Source organism: Saccopteryx leptura, chromosome 13 (assembly GCF_036850995.1).
Source record: "Saccopteryx leptura isolate mSacLep1 chromosome 13, mSacLep1_pri_phased_curated, whole genome shotgun sequence".
NCBI lineage: Eukaryota > Metazoa > Chordata > Mammalia > Chiroptera > Emballonuridae > Saccopteryx > Saccopteryx leptura.
The window spans coordinates 8,025,398-8,051,758 of NC_089515.1; the positions used below are offsets into that span (position 1 = coordinate 8,025,398).

Consider the following 26,361-nt stretch of genomic DNA (forward strand, 5'->3'; position numbering starts at 1 on the left):
ACAAATGAGTCAGGCTGCCGCTGATGCTTGAGTATCCACATCACATCTGGCAAGTGAAGGACTGAAGTAATTTCTGTTATGACATACGGATCTTTAGAATGACTGATTTTTATTAAAAAAACAAGTCTTTGGCAATTCACATCATTGGCTTGAAAACACTCCCGTGATACAAAGTTGTAATTAGTTTGCAAGATCTGAACCAAAAATCAGACATCTGACTGGAAATTGAGAAGTTTTAATGCTGCTTTGAGAAATACTTCTGCACAATGCCATCTTTCTCATACTGAAAAAAAGAAGTAACATCTGATATGTCAATGGTTTGTTGAAAGCACAAATATTTTTTGTTTCCTTGTCTCAGATCCTCCAAAAACTCGGCTTTGAGCTTGTTCAGTTCTTCAGCTAGAAGCTTCAAGTTGGAAGGAAGCACTTGTTCATCTAAAATCAAGATACTCCCCAATTATTTGTGTAAATTAAATCAAGCTGGGCTAACGACATTAGGAAATTAACTTGATTACTTCAGACAAGCCAATCAGATTCCTCTATAAATAATCACAATTGAGTTGGTATAAGTGTAAACAAAAGGTCACATTAATGTGGTACAGCAAATCACTTAAATAACTTGCTATGAAATTCCTGAGCAAAAAAAGACAAGCCCAAAGGGAATTTTTTGTTGTTGACAACAGAGCTGACTTAACATTCTTCTCAAACTAACAGGCAAAAAAGCATCGAGAATGACAATTTGGTTTTGAAACTGGTATATTTCCTACCACTGTTGCCCAGTATACTTTCTGCAGTGATGGGAGCGTTCTATGTGTGCCTGTTCAATCCAGCAGCCACTGGCCGTGTGGGCAGATGACTGGGACTGATTTTTTTGTTGTTGTTAAACGGCTATATTGAGAGAATTCACATACCATACACTTTATCCATTTAAACTACAACTCTTATTTTAGTATTAGAAAATTTCATCACCTTCAGCTACCACCTCCCTACACCATCACCCCACCTCTCCCAATCCCTAAATAACCCTAATCGACTTTTATGTCTCTAGATTTCCCTGTTCTGACACTTCACATGACATGGATTCTATATACACCACATTCTGTTTAATCATTGGTCAGCTGATGGACAGCTGGGCTGCTTCCCCCTCTTGGCCATTAGGAATTACACGTATTGCTATGAACACCTGTGGACACGTTTCTGCAAGAGCATGTTTCCCTCTTGATCATGGACCTGGGGGTGGAGCGGGTGGGCCCACGGCAACAGCGTCCCGCTAGGCTGATGCCCAAGCAGCCGCACTGGCCGCCACTTCCCCCGTGAGGAGGGCTCCCGTTTCACCACAGCCTCAGCGACACACCCTTCTTGCTTCTGGGTGCCTAGTGGGCGTGCAGTCCTATCTCACTGCGGCTCTGACTTGCATTCCCTGATGACTACTGACACAGCGTGTTTTCAGAGTCTAACTACGCGACATACCTTTCGCTTCCCTCATGGTCTGAGAGACGACCCTTCGCAGTGCCCGATCCGCTTGGTGAAGAATGTTAGTTGAACAAATGATTCTGTCCGTTTCCTATGTAATGCAGACGCTGTTATCAGAACAGCTGTATAAAAGGCGGTTGAAGTGGAGATGCACTATTTGAAACGACTAAAAAGTTGGAGTGGCCTTCTGTCAGTCATTCTTGCCTAGGAGAGGGTCTACCTAAGACACAGCCAGTTGTAAACTACTTCCCTCTGGGCAGTGGGGTGCCGGTACATGCCCAACAATGGGCTCTCCAGAAAAAAACAAAAGAGAACAAGACCCTCTACAGTGTGTGTCGCCTTCTGTGCTGTACCCAGCCCCGTCCTGGCCCCTCTCAAGCTGCTGGCACTAAGGCTCCACTGCTTCTGGCAATGGAACAGTCTGTGGAGCAGCCACAGCAGACCCCACCGCCGTGTCCAGGGGCCGAGTGAGCGTGCGAAGCATCCTTCACGTGGAGCTCGTGTTTTACACTCGGCTCAAAAAGATCGTCCTACAAAAAGCTGTTCCTTCTCATTTATACTAACTGAACTGCAGGGCTTACCTTTTGTTCTGTGTTATCCTCAACATATTTTACTGGGTTCTCCAGAGCAGTAAGCAGCAAATCAATCAACTCTGGGCTGTAAGGGAAGGTGGGATAAAGTAAGTCATTATAGCCAACATTATTTTTAAAGAATTTGTGTCTGAACACCAAACTGAATTCTAAAGGAATAAAATTCCTGTCCAAGGTCCTATACAAAAAGGGGGAAATGAAATGATTTAAAAGCTCCCCTTCCATATGCAAAATCCACATGTAGAAGCTTTAACAAATCATAAGCCAAAAAAAACCCTCATTTAAAAAAATACCAATTTTTTACAACATATCAATTAGCTTTTAGAAAGACATTCTCTTTTCCCTCAATAAATTCTGAACTTTAGGCTGCCAGATTCTATTTTCCTCCCTAAAGAAACATGCTCGATTCGATCTTCACTTTCTGGCTTCTGCTCGCTTACCAGATGTGGATAAGCCAAGTTCCAGGCCGTGGCAGGTTGAAGTAGAGCTCATTCATTCATTTAACAAATATTTATTGAGCATATTATATGAAAAATATGGTACAGGGCGCCCTGGCTGGGTAGCTCAGTTGGTTAGAGCATTGTCCCAACATGCCAAGGTTGTGAGTTCGATCTCCAGTCAGGGCATGTACAAGAATCAACCAATGAGTAAGTAAGTGGAACCTGAAAAATACTGTACAATATGTACGGGAAACTGCTAAGCAAGATCCCTACCCTCTCCAAGGGACAATGTAATGGAGAGAGACAGATAAGCAAAAATAATCATTTCAGACAGTGGTAAGTAGTAAGTTAAAACAATACACATAGTGATAACAAGAGTGACCGGGTCATCTAACATTCTTTGCGGTTAGTTAGGATGGTCAGGGAAGCCAGTCAAGAATAAATATGTGGAATGGTAGATAGAACAGCAAGTACAAAGGCCCTGAGGTAAGAACAAATGAGTTCATGCAACAGAGAAGGCTGGTTTGGTTGAAAAGTAGCAAAGGGAGAGGCAGATTATGAGGCTGGGGAGTTAATCAGTTAGAACATGTAAGTTATGACAGGAGTTTGGATTTTACTCAGAGAACAGAGGATAAGGCAGTGAATTTACTGAATTACCGTATTTCCCCATGTATAAAATGCACCCTTTTCTGAAAATAAAAGCTGGGTGCATCTTATACAGTGGTTGTAGCATTTCAAATGCCATAGATGGAACTGAGGACAAGGCAATATACGAAGACAGTGATTTGTCATCAGACACAGATGAGGACAAGCTAATGGATGGGAGTTTTGACAGTGATGAGGAGTTGTATGACTTTTATGATGAATAAAACTTGAGTTCAATAACTTTATGTAATGCATTTTTCCCCCAAAATTTGGGCCCCAAAATTAAAGTGTCTTATACATGGGGAAATACAGTAAATCTCAATCTTAAGGCCCGTTGGTCCAAATCTTGGCTCTACCACTTACTACCTGGATGTGTTACGGCACTTGCCTGGGCCTCAGCTATCCCATCCATAAAAGGGAGAGAAAACTATGTGTGCCCCTAAAGGCTTGTTGTGAGGATTAACTGAGATCATTCATATCATGTGTTCAGAACCCGTCCTGTACATTGTGCCTACTCAGCTGCTGTTGCTGCTGGAGCAGTCAGATTTCACAGAAGACGGACAGGAACAGTGGTCAGATCATCCGTCTAACACAGGGCCACCAGGCTTCAGAGAACCTGTCCTGTAACACGGAGACGACTTCGGACTTGAGAGAACAGGCAACCAGGTGCTTAAGACCCGAGACCAAACCGCAGATTACGCTCGGGGCTGCACCGGCCCAGGAAAACCACACTCCTCCTAGCAAGCACTGGTCCTCGCTGCTCTGAAAGCACCGATAATGACCTCATGCTGCTTTCACGGGATATCTCAACGTCTCCACCAACCATTCACCTCCAAAGGGAAAATTTTAAGTATTTCAAAACGAATGGCAAGCAATCGGTTATGTGCCTGCTCAACCTTTCAGGATATTATGTGAAGTTAAAATTAGAAACCTCAGCAATAACTTATTTCATAAACCCTATAAATAAGTCATTAAATCCAGTTTTTTTTTCTTATTGCATTCAAGTATATATGTATTATAAATGTACATGGCAACTGTATACTGGGAACTGGATATTTTGAAGGAGGTTTAATTGCTGAGCCCATACGGACAACGGTCAGGCGGGAGCTGAGGAATGTGGGCGATACTCCCCTTAGAACTGCACTGTCTGACCCAAGAACCACTAGCCACATGAAGTACTTGAGTCTAAAGTAATTAAAACTTTCAATTCAGGCCATCAGTTGCACTGGCTACATTTTGAGTGCTCAGTGGTCACATGTGGCTAGCAGCTGCCATACTGGATAGTGTGAATCTAGAACATTTCATCAGTGAAACAGTGAAATTTCTGTTAGAAATGTGCTGTTCTAGAACTCTCAGGACAAATATTATGAATGAAATGCACTGGACACACAGCCATAGCCTTATCTATACAAAAGCAGTATAACTATAGGGAGGTTTAAGGCAAAATTAGGATTCAAAATTCATTCCACTCTTTTTTTCCATATAAGAAAAGTGCCGGGCAATCTACGTAGTTTAGTCTGCTATTTTAGCAAGTGTCAAAGATGTGTCCTGCTCTGAATCCCTGCTCTGACCTCTGGGAGACCAGAATCCTAACCAGGGCACACATTAAACATGGGTTTAAATCTCAGCTGTCACAAGCTCAGTGACTCCGGGCAAACGAAACTTTCTTGTTCAGTTTCCTCTTCAACACAATGGGGATATAACAGTATCACTCCAGGCCTGTGTGAGGGTGAACCAAGTGCATATAAGTTGGGTATTGTGCACAGTGCCTGCCTCAGGGAGACCCCCGGGAAAGGACGGCTTCCTGTAGGGTACCTGGCCTCCGAAGAGCAGGCCGAACTCTGGACCGTGAGGCTGTTGTGCTCCCAGGCGTTTTTCTCAGGGTTGGGCTCTTCTAGCTTTCTTCCCATCAGGCGGAGGGTCTCGGCCGGCAGTGCTCTCGGTCTCCCGCCATTCCTCTGTAAACAGGTCTCAAGAGGACAATCTAAAAAGAGCTGGCAAAACCCTGTTGAATCTGAAAACAATGTGAAACCACAAAATCACTGCTGTCCTCTTTTCCAAAACGTGAAATAGACATATGAGACGGATCATCCTAGCACAGCAGGGAAAAGCATTTGCAATCCCGAGCATCTAGCTTTGGAAATGAAGTAAACTCATATAAACCTCCTAACCCAATTAAACCCTGCTGAAGACGGTAATGGTTTCAATATGCAGATAAATGTGTGTAAGAAAAAAATGTTTTAATTACATTTCCGAGCCAGTTGGTAGACTTCATATCTCATACTTTGGTAATAAAAGTTGTCATCTAAAATCAAAAATAAAGGTCCAGAAACAGCAGTCTTCATTAAGAGGTAGCAAGACTGGGCCTCAAGCGCTGCGGAAGAGATGAAATTTTGATCCTTCAAGCAGGTTATGAAACGTTCCCACATGGCTTCAGTCCTGTTGGATGGGGCAGACATCTGACAGCCGTTAATGACAGCCAGCAAGAAGTATTCTAAGTACTTCAACAGTTCCTGACGAAGCGATTTCCACTGGAATGGCTACAAAAGACCAAAGAATTGCAATCTGTATTAGGCCAAGGTGGTCATACCTCATTGCTACCAGGCCCCAGATGAAAATTTCAGCATGTAGTACTGAATCACTTTGCATTCCCAAAACACAACTTATTTTATCATGCCTCCCTGTCCTCCTATAAAACTCCCCCTCAATGATATCAGTCCTCTGTGAACTCTTCTCAGACTCTAACTTGCAGAAGACAGCTCAGACTCTCCCGTGGCTACCAAAACACCCTCTTCTGGACATAATGGATCTCCACTCTAGCAGGCTTCACACTGTTCTGGCATTTGTTTGCACAGCCCCATGTCCCCGTTAGTCCATTATACACCCAGCCTCCAGCCAAGGGGCTGGCACCAATAGGTGCTCTAGAAATGAATACTAAGTAAGTGAATGACTGAATGAGTGAATAAATGAATAAAAATCTGTTACCTAGCCCTGGCCAGTTGGCTCAGCAGTAGAGTGTCGGCCAAGCATGTGGAAGTCCTGGGTTCGATTCCCGGCCAGGGCACACAGGAGAAGCGTCCATCTGCTTCTCCACCCTTCCTCCTCTCCTTCCTCTCTGTCTCTCTCTTCCCCTCCTGCAGCCAAGCCTCCACTGGAGCAAAGTTGGCCAGGGCACTGAGGATGGCTCCGCCTCAGGCACTAGAATGGCTCTGATTCCAGTGGAGCAATGCCCCAGAGGGGCTGAGCATTGCCCCTGGTGGGCACACCGGGTGGATCCTGATCAGGCACATGTAGGAGTCTGTCTGACTGCCTCCCTGCTTCTAACTTCAAGAAAATACCAACCAACCAACCAAAAAAAAAAAAAAAAAATCTGTTACCCTTTGGGGAAAGGAGAAGCCAAAAATCTACATCCTGCTGAAATAAATTAGTCTGGTATGATACAGCAATGCTGGTTTGCCTTTGGAATGAGGACAGTTCTGGACAGAAAGACAATCAGCTGAAGTCCCTGGGTCAATAAGGAAGACTTCCGACAGGGTTGGAATGGGATGGGGAAAGACAGAGGAAGCAGACTGTGAGGAAGACAAATAGCTTGGAAATACATGTAATCTTGTACTGCTCAAAGGTTGTGAAGACCACTGACATAATTATGAGGCCAAAGACAAGGATGGGAGATCACGGTCCCTCTCCTGCCTGTCCACACCTTACCACATCACCGAGATTACAAGTACATACAACAAATCCATCAGCTAAACTAACTAAAAAGAAAATCCACTAAAAAAGGTGTGATATTCTTCTCACGTGACTAGATGAGTCCCCTGGCATTTGTCTATAGGAGGAGAGTAAAAAAAACATAAGAAAAGTGAGGAAACCCCAGCAAATACAACCTTAACAACTTTCAGCTTTCTCCAGAGTGGCAAAAATACTATCATCTAAGTCAGGGGTCCCCAAACTTTTTACACAGGGGTCCAGTTCACTGTCCCTCAGACCTTTGGAGGGCCGGACTATAAAAAAAACTATGAACAAATCCCTATGCACACTGCACATATCTTATTTTAAAGTAAAAAAACAAAATGGAAACAAATACAATATTTAAAATAAAGAACAAGTAAATTTAAATCAACAAACTGACCAGTATTTCAACGGGAACTATGGGCCTGCTTTTGGCTGAGATGGTCAATGTCCGGTTCCATATTTGTCACTGCTAGCCTTAACAAGTGATATGACGTGCTTCCAGAGCCGTGATGCGAGCATCCTGGGTCACCCGAAGTAGTACTGTACGTGAGCGATGTCGCGCTTTGCGGCCCGGCCACATACAGTACTCCAGGACTTCTCACTGACCACCAATGAAAGAGGTGCCCCTTCCGGAAGTGCGGTGGGGGTGGATAAACGGCCTCAGGGGGCTGCATGCAGCCTGCAGTTTGGGGACCCCTGATCTAAGTAAATCCATTGCCAGGGAATTGATATCATGTTTACCGCATAATTAACCAAGAATGGGGAGTGGTGCAAAATTTTTCCATACACTAAATGTGCTGTCTATTTGCATGTACATATAGAGTGGAATCACATTATATTTGTATTTTATTTATGTGAATTCATCTACACCAGGACACTAAACAACAAAAGTAACTAAATTCTTTGGATCAAAGAGTATCTGCTCTAGAGTGAGCAGGAGATGGGAGGCATACTTCTCCAAGGGGATACATCTCACCGTGCTGAGTGTGATATAAGGGCTTAAAGAGAGGTCCCCACTCGACAAGTTGGTCCCTTGGCAATACAAGCCCATTACTTCATCTGATGGTCGACTAAGAGCCAGCCATATTTTCCTGTGCTGGCAAAGGCAGGTTTACCCTGAGATGAATGAAGATTCAGTTTCTGCTCCTTCTTTTGTATACCCTCTTTATCGTGGTGGGAAGGACCCTCCCAATTCTGTTACTTATCATCTGGTACATTCTTTTTAAAGAGACAGAAAAGGAGATAAGAAGCATCAACTCATGGCTGCGGATCCTTAGTTGTTCATTGATTGCTTTCTCATATGTGCCTTGACATGGCGGCTCCAGCTGAGTCAAATGACCCCTTGCTCAAACCAGCGACCTTGGGCTTCAGGTCAGCAATGTTGGGCTCAAGCCAGTGACCATGGGGTCATGTCTATGAACCCATGCTCAAGCCGCGAGTGCTCAAGCTGGTGAGCCCGCGCTCAAGCCAGTGAGCCTGGGCTCAAGCCAGATGATTCGGAGCTCAAGCCAGCGATCTCCAGGCTTTGAACTTGGGTCCTAAGGGTCCTAGACTGACGCTCTACCTACTGCGCCAGCGCCTGGTCAGGCTGTATTCTGTTTTCTTTAAAAGGGTTCCCCACACTATAAACTTCAAGCCCCGCAAAACCTGGATTCGCACGTAGCTGGATGTTAAACTGGCTGTGTTGGAAGTTTCGAGAGGACAACTTTCCCAAAGGATTTTCAAGAGTCTATTTGACTACGGGGACTTCCATCTTGCACACTGACTTCAGAACCTAACACTGTCTTGTAAGGCTCCCCTATATAAAATACACAGTGCCTGCATGCTCCACATGTACATATAAACCTCCACAATGACGGAGATAACTCTATGTAAAACGTGCTCCACTTTCCCCGAACTCAGTCTCCTCCCACGTCTGCCTCATTCTCCTACACCAGGTACCAGCCCCGGGGCAAAGCTTGTACTTTCCCTCTGCTGCCACAGCCCGAGCCCCGCCCCCTCCATCCTGACCAATGGCCGGGCGCTCACCTCCTCCAGAAATGCGTCAGGCATGACGTCATCATACGCGACGACGCCGACGGCCCAGCCCCGCTCCTGCCGCAGCTGGTGCCCGAGGGCCCGCGCGAAGGTCGACTTTCCTGCAGCGGGCAGCCCGCAGAGGACGCAGAGCCCTAGCTTCCGCGGCCCCTCGCCGCGCGCTCCTCGGACGTCCTTGCTGCTCTTCATGCTGCCGCGGGAGATCGGAAGCTGCTGGGAACGGTCTCCGGAACTGGGGCGCGCGTGCGCAGTCTCCCCGCGCGCTCCTGAGCCGCCTGCTGCCGCGACGGAGGAACCGCGAGTCTTTGAACCTAAAGTTACGCGTGGAGTCGGCTGTTTCCGTGGTGACCCCGGCGGCCGCCTGAAGCACCGAGCCCTCAGTGAGGCGACTCATTTAGGTTGGGGAGACCGCGGCGGTGCGTTCCGCAACTCCAGGGCATTTTTCTAAAGGATCAGAGAGTTGACTTTAATCTTAAACTAGAATCATCCTCCCTGCCAAAAACTTGCCACTGGGATCTGTGCCTCGAATTTGTTACGATGAGGCCCCTTACCCAGAAAAAATCACGGAAGAGACTTTGAACCTCTTACTCCAGCGGTCTTTGGAAGGTTAATTACTGGAAATTAAAGATGGGGGATGGGGGGAACTGACAGTCCGACCCCCGGGCTCCGCTGCCCCTCCTGGATGTTATCGATGAGTGGAAGGACAAAGTAACTGTTTCCTAATGCCAGGGGTGGGCAGCAAGACTGGAACTGATAGCAGGCAAGGAACATTCCTAGACCTCACTCTCGCTGCATTCATGCAGAGGACAATGGGTATTTTTAAAATATATATTTTAAATGTTTTATTGATTTTAGAGAGAGAAGAGAGACAAAGAAGGGAGGAGCAGGAAGCATCAACTCGCAGTAGTTGCCCTGACCAAGCAAACCCGGGATTTCAAACCACCGACCTCAGCGTTCCAGGGCAACACTTGGTCCACTGCCTCATCACTAGTCAGGCAATAAGGGGTCTTTTAGTGTTGAAATAATAATAAAGCTAAGCTGTGGAAGAGATATAATAGAACACACCCTTCTGTGGGTATACAGAGTAGAAAAATTAAAATTCAGATTCTACCTTTCACCTCATTTTAAGATGTTAAAAAATGCGAGCAAGTGAGGTTAAAAATCAGTGTGTACCGTCCTGATAGTACAGTGGATAAAGCATCCGCATGGGTTACTGAGGATCCAGGTTTGAAACCCAATGCTGCTGGCTTGAGCATGGGCTCACCAGCTTGAGCATGGGGTCGCTGACTGGGGTTGAGCCCCCTCCCTGGTCAAGGCACATATGAGAAGCAATCAATGGACAACTAAGGTGATGCAGCTATGTGCTGATGCTTATCATCCCTCTCCTTTCCTGTTTCTCTTTTAAAAATGTTATGTAAACACAATAAATAACGAGACACTGAAAAGCAAAAAAAATAAAAAATCAATGTATACTGGGGTGAAAATGCAAACAGTAACTCAATGCTAAAATATAGTTGGAATCATACAGCCTTTTCAGATTTGTTTCTTTCATGATTAGTCATATGTAGTTAAGATTACTTCATGTCTTTTCATGGCTGAGAGTGCACATCTTTTTAGTGCTGAATAATATTCCACTGTCTGCATAAACCAGTTTATTCATTCACCTACTGAAGGACATCTCGGTTATTTCCAAGTTTTGGAAATTATGAATAAAGCTGCTGTAAACCTCTGTGTGCAGGTTTTTGTGTGCATGTAGGTTTTCAACTTATTTGGGCAAATACCAAGGAGCCATGATTACTGGATCTTATGGCTAGAGTATGTTTAGTTTTTAAGAAACTGCCAAACTGTCTTCCAAAGTGGCTGTACCATTTTGCATTCCCACAAGCAATGAATGAGTTTTGTTGCTTCACATCCTTGCCAGAACGTTTCAGTGTTTTAGATTTTAACCATTCTTTTTTTTTTTTTTTTTTTTTTTTTTTTTTTGTATTTTTCTGAAGCTGGAAACGGGGAGAGACAGTCAGACAGACTCCCACATGCGCCCGACCGGGATCCACCCGGCACGCCCACCAGGGGGCGATGCTCTGCCCCTCCGGGGCGTCGCTCTGCCGCAACCAGAGCCACTCTAGCGCCTGGGGTAGAAGCCAAGGAACCATCCCCAGCGCTCGGGGCAACTTTGCTCCAATGGAGCCTCAGCTGCAGGAGGGGAAGAGAGAGACAGAGAGGAAGGAGGGGGTGGGGGTGGAGAAGCAAATGGGCGCTTCTCCTATGTGTCCTGGCCGGGAATTGAACCGGGGTCCCCCACACACCAGGCCGACGCTCTACCGCTGAGCCAACCGGCCAGGGCTATTTTAACCATTCTAATGGTTGTGGAGTTGTATCTCCTTATTTTGAGATTCCCTAATAATTCATGACATTGAGCATCTTTTCATGTTTTTTGCCATCTGTACGTCTTTTTGGTGAAATGTCTGTTCAGATCTTTGATCCAATTTTAAACTGAGTTGTTCATTTTCTTATTGCTGAGTTTTAAGAGTTCTTTGTATATTTTTATAACAGTCCTTTATAAGATACATTTTTTGCAAACATTTTCTCCCAGTGTGTGGTTTGTTTTCCCATTCTCTTGATAGTATCTTTTGCAGAACAGAAGCTTTTATCTTAATGAAGTCCAGCTTACCAATTATTATTTTCATGAACCTTGTCTTTTTTAGAATCAAGTTTCATTAAATTCTTTGGGATTTTGATTAGAATTTTATTGATGCTTAACTCACTGTTTACAAAATTTAAGTCCACTTAATTATCTCCTAATAAAGTTTTATAATTTTCCTTATAGATGTTCTATGTAGATCTCATATATATATATTTTTTTTTTTTTAATTTTTTTTTATTTTTTGGACAGAGAAAGAGAGTCAGAGAGAGGGATAGACAGACAGGAATGGAGAGAGATGAGAAGCATCAATCATTAGTTTTTCATTGCGCATTGCAACACCTTAGTTGTTCATTGATTGCTTTCTCATATATGCCTTGACCGCGGGCCTTCAGCCGACTGAATAACCCCTTGCTGGAGCCAGCGACCTTGGGTTCAAGCTGGTGGGCTCTTGCTCAAACCAGGTGAGCCCGCACTCAAGCTGGCGACCTTGGGGTTTCAAACCTGGGTTCTCTGCATCCCAGTCCGACGCTCTATCCACTGCGCAACCGCCTGGTCAGGCTAGATCTTTTATATTTTTAATTCCTACTTAGCATTCTGTTATTGTAAATTGTCGTCTCACCAATTATTTTTTCTTTTCTGTTCTTGTAAAGAAATGTAACTGACTTTTATGTTAATTTTATATCCTGTGGCATTGCCAGCTTTTTTTATTGTTTGTACAGGCCAATTATTTTGTAAAGTGACTCTCATTTTGAGTGTACCAGATGTTTCATCATTAGATTTAGGTTACTATTTTCTTAGGAAGAGTACCACAGAACAGATGTATTCTGAAATGAAATGCAGAATGTCAGGTTTGACCCATTACTGGTGATGTTAATGTTAGCCATTGATTAACACAGTGTCTTCCAGGTTTCTCCACTGTAATACAACTTATTGTTTTTTCCCTTTGTAATTAATATCTTGTGTAGGCTATGGGAATATCCTGTTTCTCACGAAACTCGCACCACTTTCCCATCTGATCAATAAAACCTATGATGGCTATCAAATGGTGATTTCCTAACTGTCCTTTCTTCTACATTTATTGTATTACCATGGATTCAAGTGTGAAAGGGTCTATTATAAAAGTTCATTTTAAGCCACGTATTCTGAAGCTGGAGTGGATTTTTCCATAGATACCAGGTTATTCATGCTGGTTACCTTTTCAATTTACTCTTTTTACTGACTCAAATTACTAGTGTATGTACATTACTGTAGATCCAAGCAGAACAAAGATGTTAATATTTTTAATTCGCAAGATAAAACCTATATAGGAAAAAAGGTCTTTGCAGTTTTCAATAATATAAGGGCCATCGTCCCAGTGCTGCCCCATGACTCCGTTCAAGCCCTCGCCTGGTGAGCCAGGCCGCCAGCCTCCACCTAGCCACCTCTCGGTTGAGACCGTGTGTGGGCAGCGAAGGAGGAGTAAAGAGAAACCGCCTACTCCACGGCCGGCCGGAGCCGCCGCACACTCCACTGCAGTTGGTGGGAAAACCTCGCCGTCCACTCCGGACGGTCTGGAGGGGGGACTTCTGACCGTGTGGAGCCACGACACCCATTACCGGACGACAGACTCCCCTCACTGGACAACGCTCCCCGGCCTCTCAGTAACCACCGTCCACCACTTGTCTTTTTTCGGGGGACAGTGTCGAAAAACTCACCTGCTTTTGCGCGGACCGCACTGCGCCGCGCCTGCGCAGAGACTCAGCGGTAAGACGAGGTGCTGTCAGTGCGCAAGCTCCGCCCTTAGGTCTTCCCCAGCAGGTTTTGAACAACGTTGCTAAATCTGGCCGGCATGCGCATGCGTTTCTACGGTAGTTCTCTATTCGCAGGAGCGAGAAGCGGCGGCTGCAGGGCTTGATACCGGACGAGCCGGAAGTTGCTCGGCGTCATCCTCTCCCCTTGGCCCGGGCGGAAACTCAAGCTCCAGAAGAGAGGTTCCGGGACTGGCCTGGCCTGGCCTGGAGGTGGCCGAATGGAGGCGGAGACTGGGGACGGGCGGTTGACCCGCCGCCCCATGCTGGCCTCTTCTTGGGATGCCGCATGTGGGGCCCTGGATCAGAGCCTCGGTGTCACCGGAGCTGGTCTCGGCGCCCGGGACTTGGACTGGGACGAGCTGCTGGCGCCGCCTGCCCCGGGGTGCGCTGGGCCGGCGGGGACGGGGTTGCTGCTCGGTGACAGCCACGCTCCTGGGGGAGCTGTGAGGGGACGGGGTCTGGGCCCGAGACCGGGACCGGGGGCCGAGCTGGCGACCGGTGCGTGCGGGAGGGCGCGGGAGCGGGGGCGGTGACCGGGGACTCGGCGATCCATCGCACCCGCCTCCTGTCGGCAGGTCGAAACCAGAACCCGCCTCTGTCCCCAAACCTCCTGCCGACCAAGGGGCGTGAAACATATTCTAACAGTCACAGTCTCTGTCCTCTTAATTTTGAAAACGATACTCTTTTGTCCTTTATTCCATTCTGCCTCCTACCTCTGACCTGCTCTTTTGTTCACACGAGCTGTCTAGTTCATGTGTTTATTTAACTGCACAGACCATTACTGTTAAGAGTGTAGAGGTCAAGAGGGAAATAGAGCGGAAGCCCTACATCTGAAACACTGTTTTTAATGCATTGTGTAGTGAGCATCGGTTGGATGCACTGCGAAGCTCTGGGACTTCAAAGGAAAATGTACACGAATCGGACAAAACGTCAACCCCTATGGCCTAACAAAGTGAGATAGTCCCAGTGTTCAGAGAACAGTACTGTGTAATGGTCTCAATTTCCTTCTCAGCCGGGATCTGGTGGTTTTGAAAAGGAGGCTGAACTGCCAGGATGAAAGCCCCTGCTTCCTCTACCTGAGATGCGACCCTAATGGAGGTGAAGAAATCGTTTCCGTTGGCATTTTAAGCTCAGCAAGAAATATGGAAGTGTATGTGGGAGAGGAGTACTGTGGAACCAGTAGGGGCCAGAATGCTTGTAATGTTCTGGAGAACAGGTGTGTGACTTATGCGTCTGCAAGTGTTCTTCTGACATAGTGTTTTTATTTTCATCAGCTTTTGCCTTATTTATTGATTCCCTGACATTGGCGTCATGCATTAGGGGAGAGAAGATAAAAACATTCTAGCAGACATAGAAGTTTAGACCTTTAGGATTCTTAAAGACAACTTAGATCATCCTAGTTGATTTTAGAAGTGTGGAAACTAAAAGCTAATAGAAGGGAGATAAGTTGGCAGGGGACAGCTAATCAATGAAAGAGTTTTCTTCTGTTTCCTTTAACTCACAATGGCCTGTTTTCCAAAGATAAAATTGTCAGTCAGACTGGATCTTTGAACATGTTTTATTGTAGGAAGCCCTTTACAAATGGTGCATGAGCCCAACACTGTGCCATATCAACATATTTAACCCGTTATGATACTTTCTGATTTTTTTCTGACTTCTTACAAAGATTCTGTCCTAATCTTTCTTTCATAGAACTCAAACTATTTTACATACAGTGCATATTGGAAAAGTAGATAGGTTTATTGAGCTTTAAAATATGCTCTGTGTATCGCTTCTCGGCCTTTTGGCTAAGATCAAGTGTAAAATATGCTCTGTGCTGCACAATTATACATTTGTTATCAAGTTTAATTCTTTAATAGAGCTAGTAAGTGGCAGATGTACTCTTTATACGTCTTCCTACCAGTGCAATTTGGTAGGAAGCCACAGCCCTTCATGCCTCACTGGGAGACCAAATCTCTGGAAACATATTGTCCTGGAAATTTATTTTGAAATGTGATTAAAAGTGATAATGTGTGAAAGTTAAAAAGAAAACATCAACTTTTTATTTTTATTTTTAGTGAACATGAAAAGATTACTTTGTACAAAAAATATCTAAAATTGGAATCCTCCACACATGCTTGTAAAATAAAGGTAAGTCATTATTAAATTTTAACCAAGTTGAAAACTACAGTTGTTTTTGTACTATGTATATTTATTTTATGTTGGATTAGTAATGCTTATTAGTCCAACTCAGTCCCTGGTTTTAGTTCAGAAAAAGAAAATTATTTTCTAAAAAAATTTTCAACATTTTTTTAAGAAGAATTTGATCATTTATTAGCTATGGCAGTGTCACGTCATGTCCTGTTGTTCTCTTAAGCCGTGGAAAACTTAAGTTAAAAAAACATTTTTTAATTTTTATGTAAGACTTAGGTGCCAAGAAAACCACAGCCGTTTCAATTGCAAAATATTGAGAGAAAACACAATTAGAGAAGTTTAAAGTTCAAGAGATTTGGACTAATGTCTTCAACATGAAAATACTGTTAAGATGAACTTTATTTCATCAGCCTAGGGCAAGGGTATTCTGAGCTGGAATCATAAGTCCTATTAAATGAGCTCTAGTGCTGATTAGCAGAATACCTTCAGGCAAGCTTTTCACTGTTTTGGAACCAACTGATGGGTATTAGGGAACTGAAGAAAATAAATTCTTGGATGATTTTTGTCTCTGAAATTCTGTGCTAATTATTATAGGAGATCATAGAACTGATTATTCCAAGATGTTATTCCAGATACATACAGTGTGTCCATAAAGTTATGGTGTACTTTTGACCGGTCACAGGAAAGCAACAAAAGACAATAGAAATGTGAAATCTGCACCAAATAAAAGGAAATCCCTCCCAGTTTCTGTAGGATGATATGGCAGCGTGTGTGCATGTGCAGATGATGACGTAACACTGTGTATACAGCGGAGCAGCCCATGGCCATGCCAGTCGAGATGTGGACGGTACAGAGGAAAGTTCAGTGTGTTCTTGGCTCGCTAAATTCGAATCCGTGACCAAAGTGCAACGTGAATATCGACGCGTTTATAACGAAGCGCCACCACATAGGAATAACATTACTCGGTGGGATAAGCAGTTGAAGGAAACCAACAGTTTGGTGGAGAAACCCCGTTCTGGTAGGCCATCAGTCAGTGACGAGTCTGTAGAGGCTATACGGGACAGCTACCTAAGGAGCCCTAAAAAATCTGTGCGTGAGCCCACATCGAACTGCACTGAATAGGTATGAAACTGGGAGAGTTTTCCTTTTATTTGGTGCAGATTTCACATTTCTATCGTCTTTTGTTGCTTTCCTGTGACCGGTCAAAAGTGCACCATGACTTTACAGACACACTGTGTATACATATAGTTTCTAAAGTTATTTAAATAAAGCGATTCATTCGAAAAATATACGTGTGCCTTTGATGTCAGATACTATATTAGGCAACTAGGAATTAGCAGTGATAAAATAATTGGGAAAAAACCCTCATGTTGCCCTGGCTGGTTGGCTCAGTGGTAGAGCATTGGCCTGGTGTGCAGGAGTCCCGGGTTCCATTCCTGGCCAGGGCACACAGGAGAAGCGCCCATCTGCTTCTCCACCCCTCCCCCTCTCCTTCCTTTCTGTTTCTCTCTTCCCCTCCTGCAACCAAGGCTCCATTGGAGCAAAGTTGGGCCCTGGTGCTGGGGATGGCTCTATGGCCTCTGCCTCAGGCGCTAGAATGGCTCTGGTTGCAACAGAGTGACGCCCTGGATGGGTGGAGCGTCGCCCCTTGGTGGGCATGCCGGGTGGATCCCGGTTGGGCGCATGCAGGAGTCTGTCTGACTGCCTCCCTGTTTCTAGCATCAGAAAAATACAAAAAAAAATAACAACAAAAAAACCCCTCATGTTAATATTATAGGGGGCAAGACATAAGTAGATTAAATATGCAAAATAAATATATATATATTTGATAGTGAGAAAGTCTTGGGAATTAAAAAGCAGAGAAGGAATGATAGGGAGGTTGGAATGCGGGTGTGTAAATTTAGTGAGGTGTTTACTTGTTGATGACAGTCGTTTTTGGTGCCACAGAGTTTTAGATCATGGATCTGTATTCGTGTCTTTGTGTGATATATGGGGTTTCGTCTCTGACAGTGAGCGTTTTTGGTAAGTGTTCTATGGAAGGACATGGGAGTGTGCAAAGTCGTTTCACTTCGGGAAATCTTTGTGTAAGGACTTCTAGGCACTGGTATGTTACAGTTACAATAAGAATAATAGTGATGCCTAGTTTTGAGCATGTGCTCAGTGGTAGATACTGGAGGTTGTAGCACCAGTCATCCTGACAGCCATATGAAATCATTTTGCTCCGACTCGGGCTTTGCATTTGCCCTAGGTCACACACACGGACAGAGTGGCAGAGCCATCACTGAACTCACGTCTGTCAGAGTCTAAATCCTTGTTCCCTTTCCACTTAGCCACTCTGTTGTCGTGTACTACACATGAAACCTAAGCATGGTCAAAATAAGGCAGCACAAAACACTGGACAAACTACAGGATAGAAACCGGAAGAACGAGCTTCAGAGCTCTACCTTAATGACTGGGGGTCCTTTGATAAGTTAGAAAATCACCCTGAACTCCTCTTTTTTATGCGTAAACTATCGATCAGTATTAGTCATCTTGACATTTCCTTTACAATCCTAAATTCTAAACTACTAAACAAAAATCTAAAATACTTTTAGGATTTCAGCAAATACTGCATGGGCTCTGGACAACTTTGTTTTATATTAAATATTATAGCACAGGGGTTGGGAACCTATGGCTCACGAGCCAGATGTGGCTCTTTTGATGACTACACCTGGCTCGCAGACAAATCTTTAATAAAAAAAATGTTAAAAATATAAAACATTCTCATGTATTACAATCAATTCATTTCCTACCGCTCATGTTCATGGTTGCGGGTGGCTGGAGCCAATCACAGCTGTCCTCCGGGACAACACCAAATTTTTATTGGATAATGCGTAAGGTACATGGGTCGTTGTATGGCTCTCATGGAATTACATTTTAAAATATGTGGTGTTCATGGCTCTCTCAGCCAAAAAGGTTCCCAACCCCTGTTATAGCAAGTTGCAGTATAAATTGGTATGGTTTATCTTTAATTCCTTTTCTAAGTATGTAAAATGTTCTTTTAGTTTGAAAAGGACTTTTTTATTTAAAAAGTCTTTTGAGTATTTTTTTAGCCTATGACTATTCTAGTGAAACTTAGGTTAATTTTTAGACTCTTGACGGCTTCTCAGTTACCTAGGTCCCTGGTCAGCAAACCGCGGCTCTTTGGCCCCGTGTGGCTCTTCCACAAAATACCACATGTGGGCACTACATCAATAAGGAATGTACCTACCTATATAGTTTAAGTTTAAAACATTTGGCTCTCAAAAGAAATTTCAATCGTTGTACTGTTGATATTTGGCTCTGTTGACTAATGAGTTTGCCGACCACTGACTTCGGTAGTAACAAGAAGTGACCTTAAGTGATGGTTGTTTTAATATTCTTTTTTATTTTCCTGAACTTTGTTTGACAATAGTTGCTCTCCTTTGGTGAAAAGCAGTGTGTGCTCGTCAGTAAAGTTGTGGTACAGGTGAGACCAGTGTCAGCACATTCTTCAAGTTCTCCTGCGGCAGGATCAAGGGTAGACCTGGAGAGGGTCCAAACCATCATGGAGTCCATGGGGTCCAAGTTGTCACCTGGAGCTCAGCAACTGATGAGTATGGTTCGAGTTCAGCAGCAGGTAAGTCAAAGTGGATTTTTTCCAGATACCAAAAAATTTTAGAATTGTGGCTCTTTGTACCATGTAGTGACTTAAATTTTTTCTTTGACCTTTCGTTATTGATTTGCCTGTCGCCTATTTACTTTTGTAAAAATCGCATTTTGGAGACCTAACCTCCTACAAAATATTCTTGTTACACATCATCACAGTTTTTAAAGAATTTAGTCACTCATTTAGCAAGTATTTACTAAGCACCTTCTCAGTAAACAAGGCGCTGTCAGCACTTCAGAAGAGCCAAAGGTCAGGTCTGTGGATCCTGTCCCTAGGAGTCTGTCCTCTCATTTCTCTAGGCCTTTAAAGGAGTAGGCGTGGGTTAGGTAGTAAATTTGGAGGAATGTCATTTCACAGACAGGAAGTAGCACAGAGTAAATCCGCGCTGCCGGAAAATACAGGAGATAGCTGGGAGATGAACAGAAGCCCATCTCTCTGGAGCAAGGTGACGGAGGGTCAAGCAGACGGGGCCGCGGCACCGAAGGCTTCGCGCGCTGTCTGTAGAGTCGGCCGGGGTTTCCCACCCGCGTTTTAGAGAAACCCTGTGCACGCCATCCGTGGGCGGCGAGGCGGCAGGAAGGAGGAGTCTGTGCAGAGACTGCAGGGGGCGAGCAGCGCCCCCTCCCGCTTCCGTGATCGGGCCTGTGAGCGCGCAGGAGGGGCTGCGGGTGAGCGTGCGGCAGCGGAGCCCGAGGCTGGCTGTGTGGGCTGCAGCAGTGGGGCCGCGAGGCCTGGACGGCGCGCTCCATGTCGGCGTCGTGGAGGGAAAGAAGAGCAAGAGTGCGGGCCGGTTTTGAGGGTGCTGATCCCTTCCCCCAGCCGTGTATGTGGATCCCGAGAGAGGAGGCTGCTTGGGAAGGAAGGAGTTGAACTTGGGGACACTGAGGTTTAGCTGTGCCTGGGAGGGTGCTGTGAGCGTCAGAAACACAGGCTGGGGGGGGGGGGGTGCACTGTAGCGGAGGGCAGGGAAAGTGGGGAAGGTAAAGACTGGAGCAAGGAAGGAGGTCCCCTGCAGAGTCGCCACATCTGGTGAGGGCAAATAAAATGCTAATAGGTTAACATGTCTTCACGGTACAGTTCAGTGAAAGAATTTGCATGGGGACTTGACAGTACAAGTGTCCCCCTCTCCTCCCCTCTCTGGTCCTTGTTATTTCCCTTTTCTGCTTTACTTTTCTGTAAAGTATTTATCACCTTTCCATCCATATGATATAATTCCTTTCTCTCCCCTCTGCTCCCCACCCCTCTCAGGGATTATCTTTTTTTTTTTTTTTTCCCAGAGACAGAGAGTGAGTCAGAGAGAGGGACAGACTGGGACAGACAGACAGGAATGGAGAGAGATGAGAAGCATCAATCATTACTTTTTCATTGTAGTTGTTCATTGATTGCTTTCTCATATGTGCCTTTACCGCGGGCCTTCAGCAGACCGAGTAGCCCCCTGCTGGAGCCAGCAACCCTGGGTTCAAGCTGGTGGGCTTTTTGCTCAAACCAGATGAGCCCGCGCTCAATCTGGCGACCTCAGGGTCTCGAACCTGGGTCCTCTGCATCCCAGTCCGACGCTCTATCTACTGCGCCACCGCCTGGTCAGGCTATCATTTGTTTTGTTCCTTTTTTTTGACCAGTGCCTGAGACACTGACAGAGTCGACTCTTGGTAAAATTTATGAATAAATGAATGTTGGTTTAGCTTAGTCCACAATATTTAAAAAAGTATCTGGAATATCTGGATAAATGTATAAACTGAGTTGATTCAGGTAATCTTGAATAATACCCCAGTCTACATCTCTCCAGCCACTGAGCAGCCACGTTTGGGATGGTGTCTCCTAATAAGAATCTATAGTCAAGTTTTGTGTTTAGAATTCAGGATAGAGATTCCACACTTAGCGATTGTTTTGTTTTTCTCTTGCTGAGAAAAGCGCCTGACAGGGAGATGCTGTAACCTCTTCAAGGTAAGCCATAATCTTCTCAGAAAATAATACTGCTTAAGCAGTTGGTTGAGGCTACAAAACAGAACTGTCTCATCCTGGAAATTCTTAAAGCAAATACAGCCAGAAGGTAGCTCGTATTAGTCACTGAAGATGTCACAAATGTTTTCACAGTACATCTTACTTTAAATAGCATAATTCTCTGTGCAGCCTTCATGAAAAAATCCTTGCAGAAGATATGGCTAGGTAAAACTGAGTAGTTTACCATATGTTCAAAGTTGGTGAATGACATTTAGTTCTAAGAAATGACCAATTATTGTGGCCCAAGTAAGAGGATACATTTTATCACCATTAATCAAGACCTTTGCAGTGGAAGTATTATGCCAATGCAATTTTACTAAACATGCTAATATTTATTTTACTATTTTCTTTAGGAAAAACTCCAGTCAAGTGATTAAGACCCTGACTCTGGAGTTTGGTGGCCTGGTTCATGTCCTGGTTCCGCCACTCACTAATTGTGTGACCTTGGCCAAGTTGCCTTTAATCTTGGCCAAGTTGCCTTTAACTTGATACCGGACAGCAATTGTAGCTGTAAACGTCCTGTGTATGTTTTGAAGATCAAATGACAGACTGTACATTGCCTGATTCTAATTTACTCCAAAAGTTAGCTGTCATTATTACTACTACTAGTAATGTTTGCTTATCTACCATCCTTAGCACTGCAGGCCCCTCGGCGAGCAGCTGCAGTCGCTTCTGGGAAATGCTGCATACCAGCGAGTGATTGACCTGTGGTCCTCGTCTGCGTCGGGAGCCTTCCCCAGGTCATCCTCCACACCTTTTCCTTTTAGAACAGGACTGACTTCTGGGGCCCTGACTCAAGACTTGAAAGCTTACGTCGATGAAAGTGCACAGCCACCCGGTGGAGGAAATGTGACGAAGCCCGAAGAGTATAAAATTGTGCCGCAAAACCATTCCCTTCCTGAGAGTGATCTGAAGAAGGCAGCGCCTTCCTCCTTCCCAAAGAGAGCTGGCGACAGCTCAGGTAGACCGGACTCGGAGCTGCTGCCTCTCCTGCAGAATCTGTGCGGTCACATTAACCGTCTCCATGTGGGACCGAGCCCCGAGTGGCCGGGACCCCTCCCCAAGCCCAGTGAAGGCGTCGTCGGTGCTGCGTGAGTATTTAAGACAAATACGGATTTGAAGACTCAACATTCCCAAGATTGATCTGTTTCTATCAAAAGTTCAGCAAGATTTTGTAAACATAGATAATATTATTCTAAAATTTGGAAATGGAAAGATAAAGGAACTAGAATTGCTGAAACAGTAATGAAAAAGGATAATAAAGTGAGAGAACTCATTACTTGATTTCAGGACGTAGCTATAGTATTCACACTGATACTGGCGGAGGGACAGGCATATAGGTCGGTACCGTAGAGCCCACAGAACCAGCCCCACACAAGGATGACGCTTTTATTTTTGATAAAGGTATAACAGCAATTCAGTAGGGCAGGGGATGATCTTTCCAACACGGGCCGGAGCAACTGGATATCCTAAGGGCACAAAGTGAGCCGTGACCTAAACCTCATACCTTATATAAAAATTAGTGCAAAATGGATATTGGGCTTAAATGTAAAATATAAAGCTATAAAACATTTCTGGTAATATATAGGATAAAATCTCAGGAGCCTAAGACTAGAAAGTTCCTCCTTAGATAACAACACACCAAAAGCAGGATAACTGAAAATCTGAGGTATTAGATCCATCAGAATTTAAAACTTTAGCCCAATAGAAGACCTTATCAAGAGGATTAAAATATAAACTACAAAGTGGGAGAAAATATTTGCAAATAACAAGTCCAATAAATAAAATATTTAAAATGTGTACTGTATTTCCCCATGTATAAGATGCACCTTAATTTTGAGGCCTGAAATTTGAAGAGTATTACATAAAGTTATTGAACTCAAGTTTTATTCATCATATAATTCATACCACTCCTCATTACTGTCAAAACTCCCATCCATTAGCTTGTCCTCATCTGTGTCTGATGACGAATCACTGTCTTCAACAATGAGCACAAAAACAAGCACGAAAAAGTAAATGCAAGTAGAAAAATCTATAACCACTGTATAAGATGCACCCAGTTTTTAGACCCTAAATTTTTTAGGGGGAATAAAAGTGTGTCTTACACATGGGGAAATATGGTAAGTAAACAACTCTCAAAAATCAGCTTTAAAAAATATCCAATTAGAACACAGGCAAAAGATACAGAGACGTTTTACCAGAGAGCATATGCAAATAGCAAACACATGAAAAATGTTCCCGGTTTCCTTCCTGGCTATTAGGGAAACGCAAAGGGAAACTTCAGCAAGACAACACCAGTTACTCCAGCGGCTACAACAAGGCTTGATGCCTGGTAACACAACCAGATGCTCCTGCTGTCTGCTGTCCTGGGGACTGGACCTCCCGCATGGCTGCTGGAGACGGCCAGGCTAAAAAGAACTTGGCAGTGTCTTGAAAACTACCACAGTGCCCATGAGACCCAGCACATACTGCTGGGTGTTTATCTCAGAACTGAAAAGCTTACGTCCACATGAACACCTGTCTACGGTTGTTCACAGGAGCTTGATTTGTACAATATGTCACAGCCCCAAACTGGCAACATCCGAAATGTCTTTTTTTTTAAATTTTTTTATTTTTATTTTTTATTTTTATTTTTTTACAGAGACAGAGAGAGGGATAGACAGGGACAGACAGGAATGGAGAGATGAGAAGCATCAATCATTAGTTTTTCATTGAACTTTGCGACACCTTAGTTGTTCATTGATTGCTTTCTCATATGTGCCTTGACCGTGGGCCTTCAGCAGACCGAGTAACCCTTTGCTGGAGCCAGCGACCTTGGGTTCAAGCTGGTGCTCAAACCAGATGAGCCGGCGCTCAAGCTGGCGACCTCGGGGTCTCGAACCTGGGTCCTCTGCATCCCAGTTGGACGCTCTATCCACTGCACCACCACCTGGTCAGGCCGAAATGTCTTAAAATAGTTGGTTACACAAACGGTGATAGGTCAATATGATAGATGCTAATCAGCAATTAAAAAGAAATTACTACCAACAGACACAACAGCTTGGATGGGTTTCAAGGGCATTCTGTTGAATGAATACCGAGACTGGAGAGGTTACACAGAGTCCCCTTGTTGCACAGGTGCACCCTGAGATACTGTGCTGCTGCCTCCAGACCGCTGCAACAAAGAGGACAGGAATAAGCCCATTATTCAGTAACATGCTTTTGATGGAAAATATGTTTTAAAAAGTTTAGTGGGAATTTGCACAAATATATGCAAATCTATATTTGCTTCTGGTTGCATTCTCATCTGTCACATTGTAGCGTGTATAATCAATAGTGGGTATTGATTATACACCACAGCAGAGGTACAGAGACCTGAGTTAGTCTCTGAAAAACATTGATAGCCTAAACCCATTACCTTCGCAAATTCTAGGAACAAGAAAAGGCAACTACACATCCTATATTAGTCATCAGAGCAAGTGACATTACACATTGTATATGTAACCTCTGCAAAATGTCACTGTACATTAATAAGAATATGAGGATGGTAAGTTCAAATAACAGGATTATTATAAATACTTTCATCAAGGGACCCCTGAAAAACTCCTGGAGACCTCAGAGTTTTGTGGTCTATCCTTTTTTCTGATCCAGGAATCATCCGTTTTGAACTTTGGAAATGGGCATGTCTTATTATTTTTTCCTTTCCCAGTCCAGTTCCATTGATTTTTTAAATGTTTTCAAATTACCGTATTTTTCACTCCATAAGACGCACCTGACCATAAGACACACTTAGGGTTTTAAGGAGGAAAATAAAAAAAAATATTCTGAACCAAATGGTGTGTTAAAATATTTAATAAAATACCATATTTTTTGCTCTGTAAGGTGCATTTTCCCCTCCACTTTTGGGGGGAAAAGTATGTCTTATAGAGCAAAAAATACGGTAGATGAGAGTGGACACAAGACTGTGCAGATGATTTATTATGGAACAGCACACCTGAGAAAATAAAAAGAGCAAAAAATAATGCTTTGGGCATTCAGGTTTGTGGTTTCCTAATGTACATGTATTTTAGAATTTGGAAATACAAAGAGCACAGTGCTGGAGACAAATTTCAGCAGTGCATATTGGCTTCTTGTATAGCTTGGTTATTTTTGTTATAATGTTAGGGATATTTATGTTATTTTAAAATTTATTTGTAGAATGGGAGAGCAACCTGTTTGCTCCTACTTGGAAAAGATTCTTTCTAAAAATATGGAGCTGATGGAAAAGAAACTTACGGACTACATCGACCAGCAAGTACAGAAACTGCAGGCGCACATTGATGATAAGATCGCTTTGCTGACGGACCTGCTGCGGAACCCCAGCCCCCCGCCCCCCGGGACGCCTCTGAGACACTGTGACTCTGGGGAAGCACTTTCGAATGGAGAAAGATAAGTGCTCAGCGCGTACAGGGTGCTGCAGATATTTATTACATATTTATTACAAAGCCAAAACCCACAGTTCAAAGCAGGTATTTAATGTCATTGGAGGATCATCATCGTACTTACATGAAGTGACCTCGGCATTTGTGTTAACTGTGCTTGTGATTATAAATCCAGTACTGTACGCTGAGGGTGACTGTGATGGGTCCTGAGTTGTTGTTCGCAGTATTGTTCACTCTTAGAGAAATTTATGTGTACTTCTGTGTTAAGTGTTTAAAATTTTTAAGAATTTCTAATGCAACGTGGTTGATAGAAGTATATTTTTTATTTATAAAAGGCCTTATTTCACAGTCTTAGAAGTATGAAACACCATGAAACTCGACTTGAATAATAAAACATTGTCCTAAGAAAGAAATATTGCTCATGAAGATGTTTGTGCCCACCTAAGTCAGAGACCCTCGTTTCCTTCACAGAAGCATGGTGGCAGGGGATTGAAGCTGGCACACAAGTTACATTCGTCACAGCACTGGTGGTTGGTACAGCACTCAGAGGATATGGGCGTGGCCACCGTGGGCGGAGTATATTGTAAATCCAAGCAAACAGGTGGCTCTCTAGAGCTCTTAAGAAAAGACTGACACATGAGATTAGACATGTCTTTTCATCCATTTGGACAACTGTCAGGGGTGTCTGGGAAGTTGAGGGCTGGACTGAATCTCAAACACGTGACACCAGCCTGAGCTGCAAGCCCTCTGCCCCGCCCCAAGTTCCCATCTAATTCCTCCCGCTCCTCCGATCGTCAGAATGTCAAGTC

The 26,361-nt window shown here is 44.1% G+C and overlaps 2 protein-coding genes, 1 long non-coding RNA gene and 1 pseudogene across 3 annotated transcripts in view; 3 read left to right on the top strand and 1 right to left on the bottom strand.

Moving 5' to 3' along the window:
- Positions 1 to 10,646, top strand: part of LOC136384968 (uncharacterized) — a 215,005-nt gene extending 204,359 nt beyond the window's left edge. Inside the window, exon 2 of the long non-coding RNA XR_010747675.1 lies at positions 10,233 to 10,646. This is a non-coding gene — a long non-coding RNA (uncharacterized lncRNA). The remainder of the gene's footprint in view (positions 1 to 10,232) is intronic.
- PSTK (phosphoseryl-tRNA kinase) lies at positions 117 to 13,391 on the bottom strand. The gene is made up of 7 exons (XM_066355649.1): positions 13,256 to 13,391; positions 8,909 to 9,361; positions 5,397 to 5,688; positions 4,964 to 5,162; positions 2,055 to 2,130; positions 1,471 to 1,564; positions 117 to 435 (listed from the first exon to the last, which is right to left on the bottom strand). Exons 2-7 carry the CDS (start codon positions 9,104 to 9,106, stop codon positions 236 to 238), a joined length of 1,059 nt encoding a protein of 352 aa, XP_066211746.1. The 5' UTR covers positions 9,107 to 9,361; positions 13,256 to 13,391; the 3' UTR covers positions 117 to 235.
- Positions 13,392 to 13,507: 116 nt separating this feature from the next.
- On the top strand, positions 13,508 to 25,965 carry LOC136384963 (ATPase PAAT-like). Its single transcript, XM_066355647.1, has 6 exons — positions 13,508 to 13,733; positions 14,364 to 14,567; positions 15,409 to 15,481; positions 18,918 to 19,121; positions 21,789 to 22,243; positions 25,329 to 25,965. Exons 1-6 carry the CDS (start codon positions 13,570 to 13,572, stop codon positions 25,561 to 25,563), a joined length of 1,335 nt encoding a protein of 444 aa, XP_066211744.1. The 5' UTR covers positions 13,508 to 13,569; the 3' UTR covers positions 25,564 to 25,965.
- LOC136385203 (U2 spliceosomal RNA) lies at positions 15,119 to 15,282 on the top strand (annotated as a pseudogene).
- Positions 25,966 to 26,361: the final 396 nt, after the last annotated feature.

Coding starts and splice junctions, on each gene's coding strand:
- PSTK (XM_066355649.1), bottom strand. CDS start 9,106: ATGAAGAGCAGCAAGGACGTCCGAGGAGCGCGCGGCGAGGGGCCGCGG. Junction 5,163..5,396: donor CTACCAACTGGCTCGGAAAT/GTAATTAAAACA, acceptor CATTGTTTTCAG/ATTCAACAGGGTTTTGCCAG. Junction 2,131..4,963: donor GCCTGCTCTTCGGAGGCCAG/GTACCCTACAGG, acceptor CTTCCCTTACAG/CCCAGAGTTGATTGATTTGC.
- LOC136384963 (XM_066355647.1), top strand. CDS start 13,570: ATGGAGGCGGAGACTGGGGACGGGCGGTTGACCCGCCGCCCCATGCTG. Junction 13,734..14,363: donor CTGGCGCCGCCTGCCCCGGG/GTGCGCTGGGCC, acceptor TTTCCTTCTCAG/CCGGGATCTGGTGGTTTTGA. Junction 14,568..15,408: donor TGTAATGTTCTGGAGAACAG/GTGTGTGACTTA, acceptor TTTTATTTTTAG/TGAACATGAAAAGATTACTT.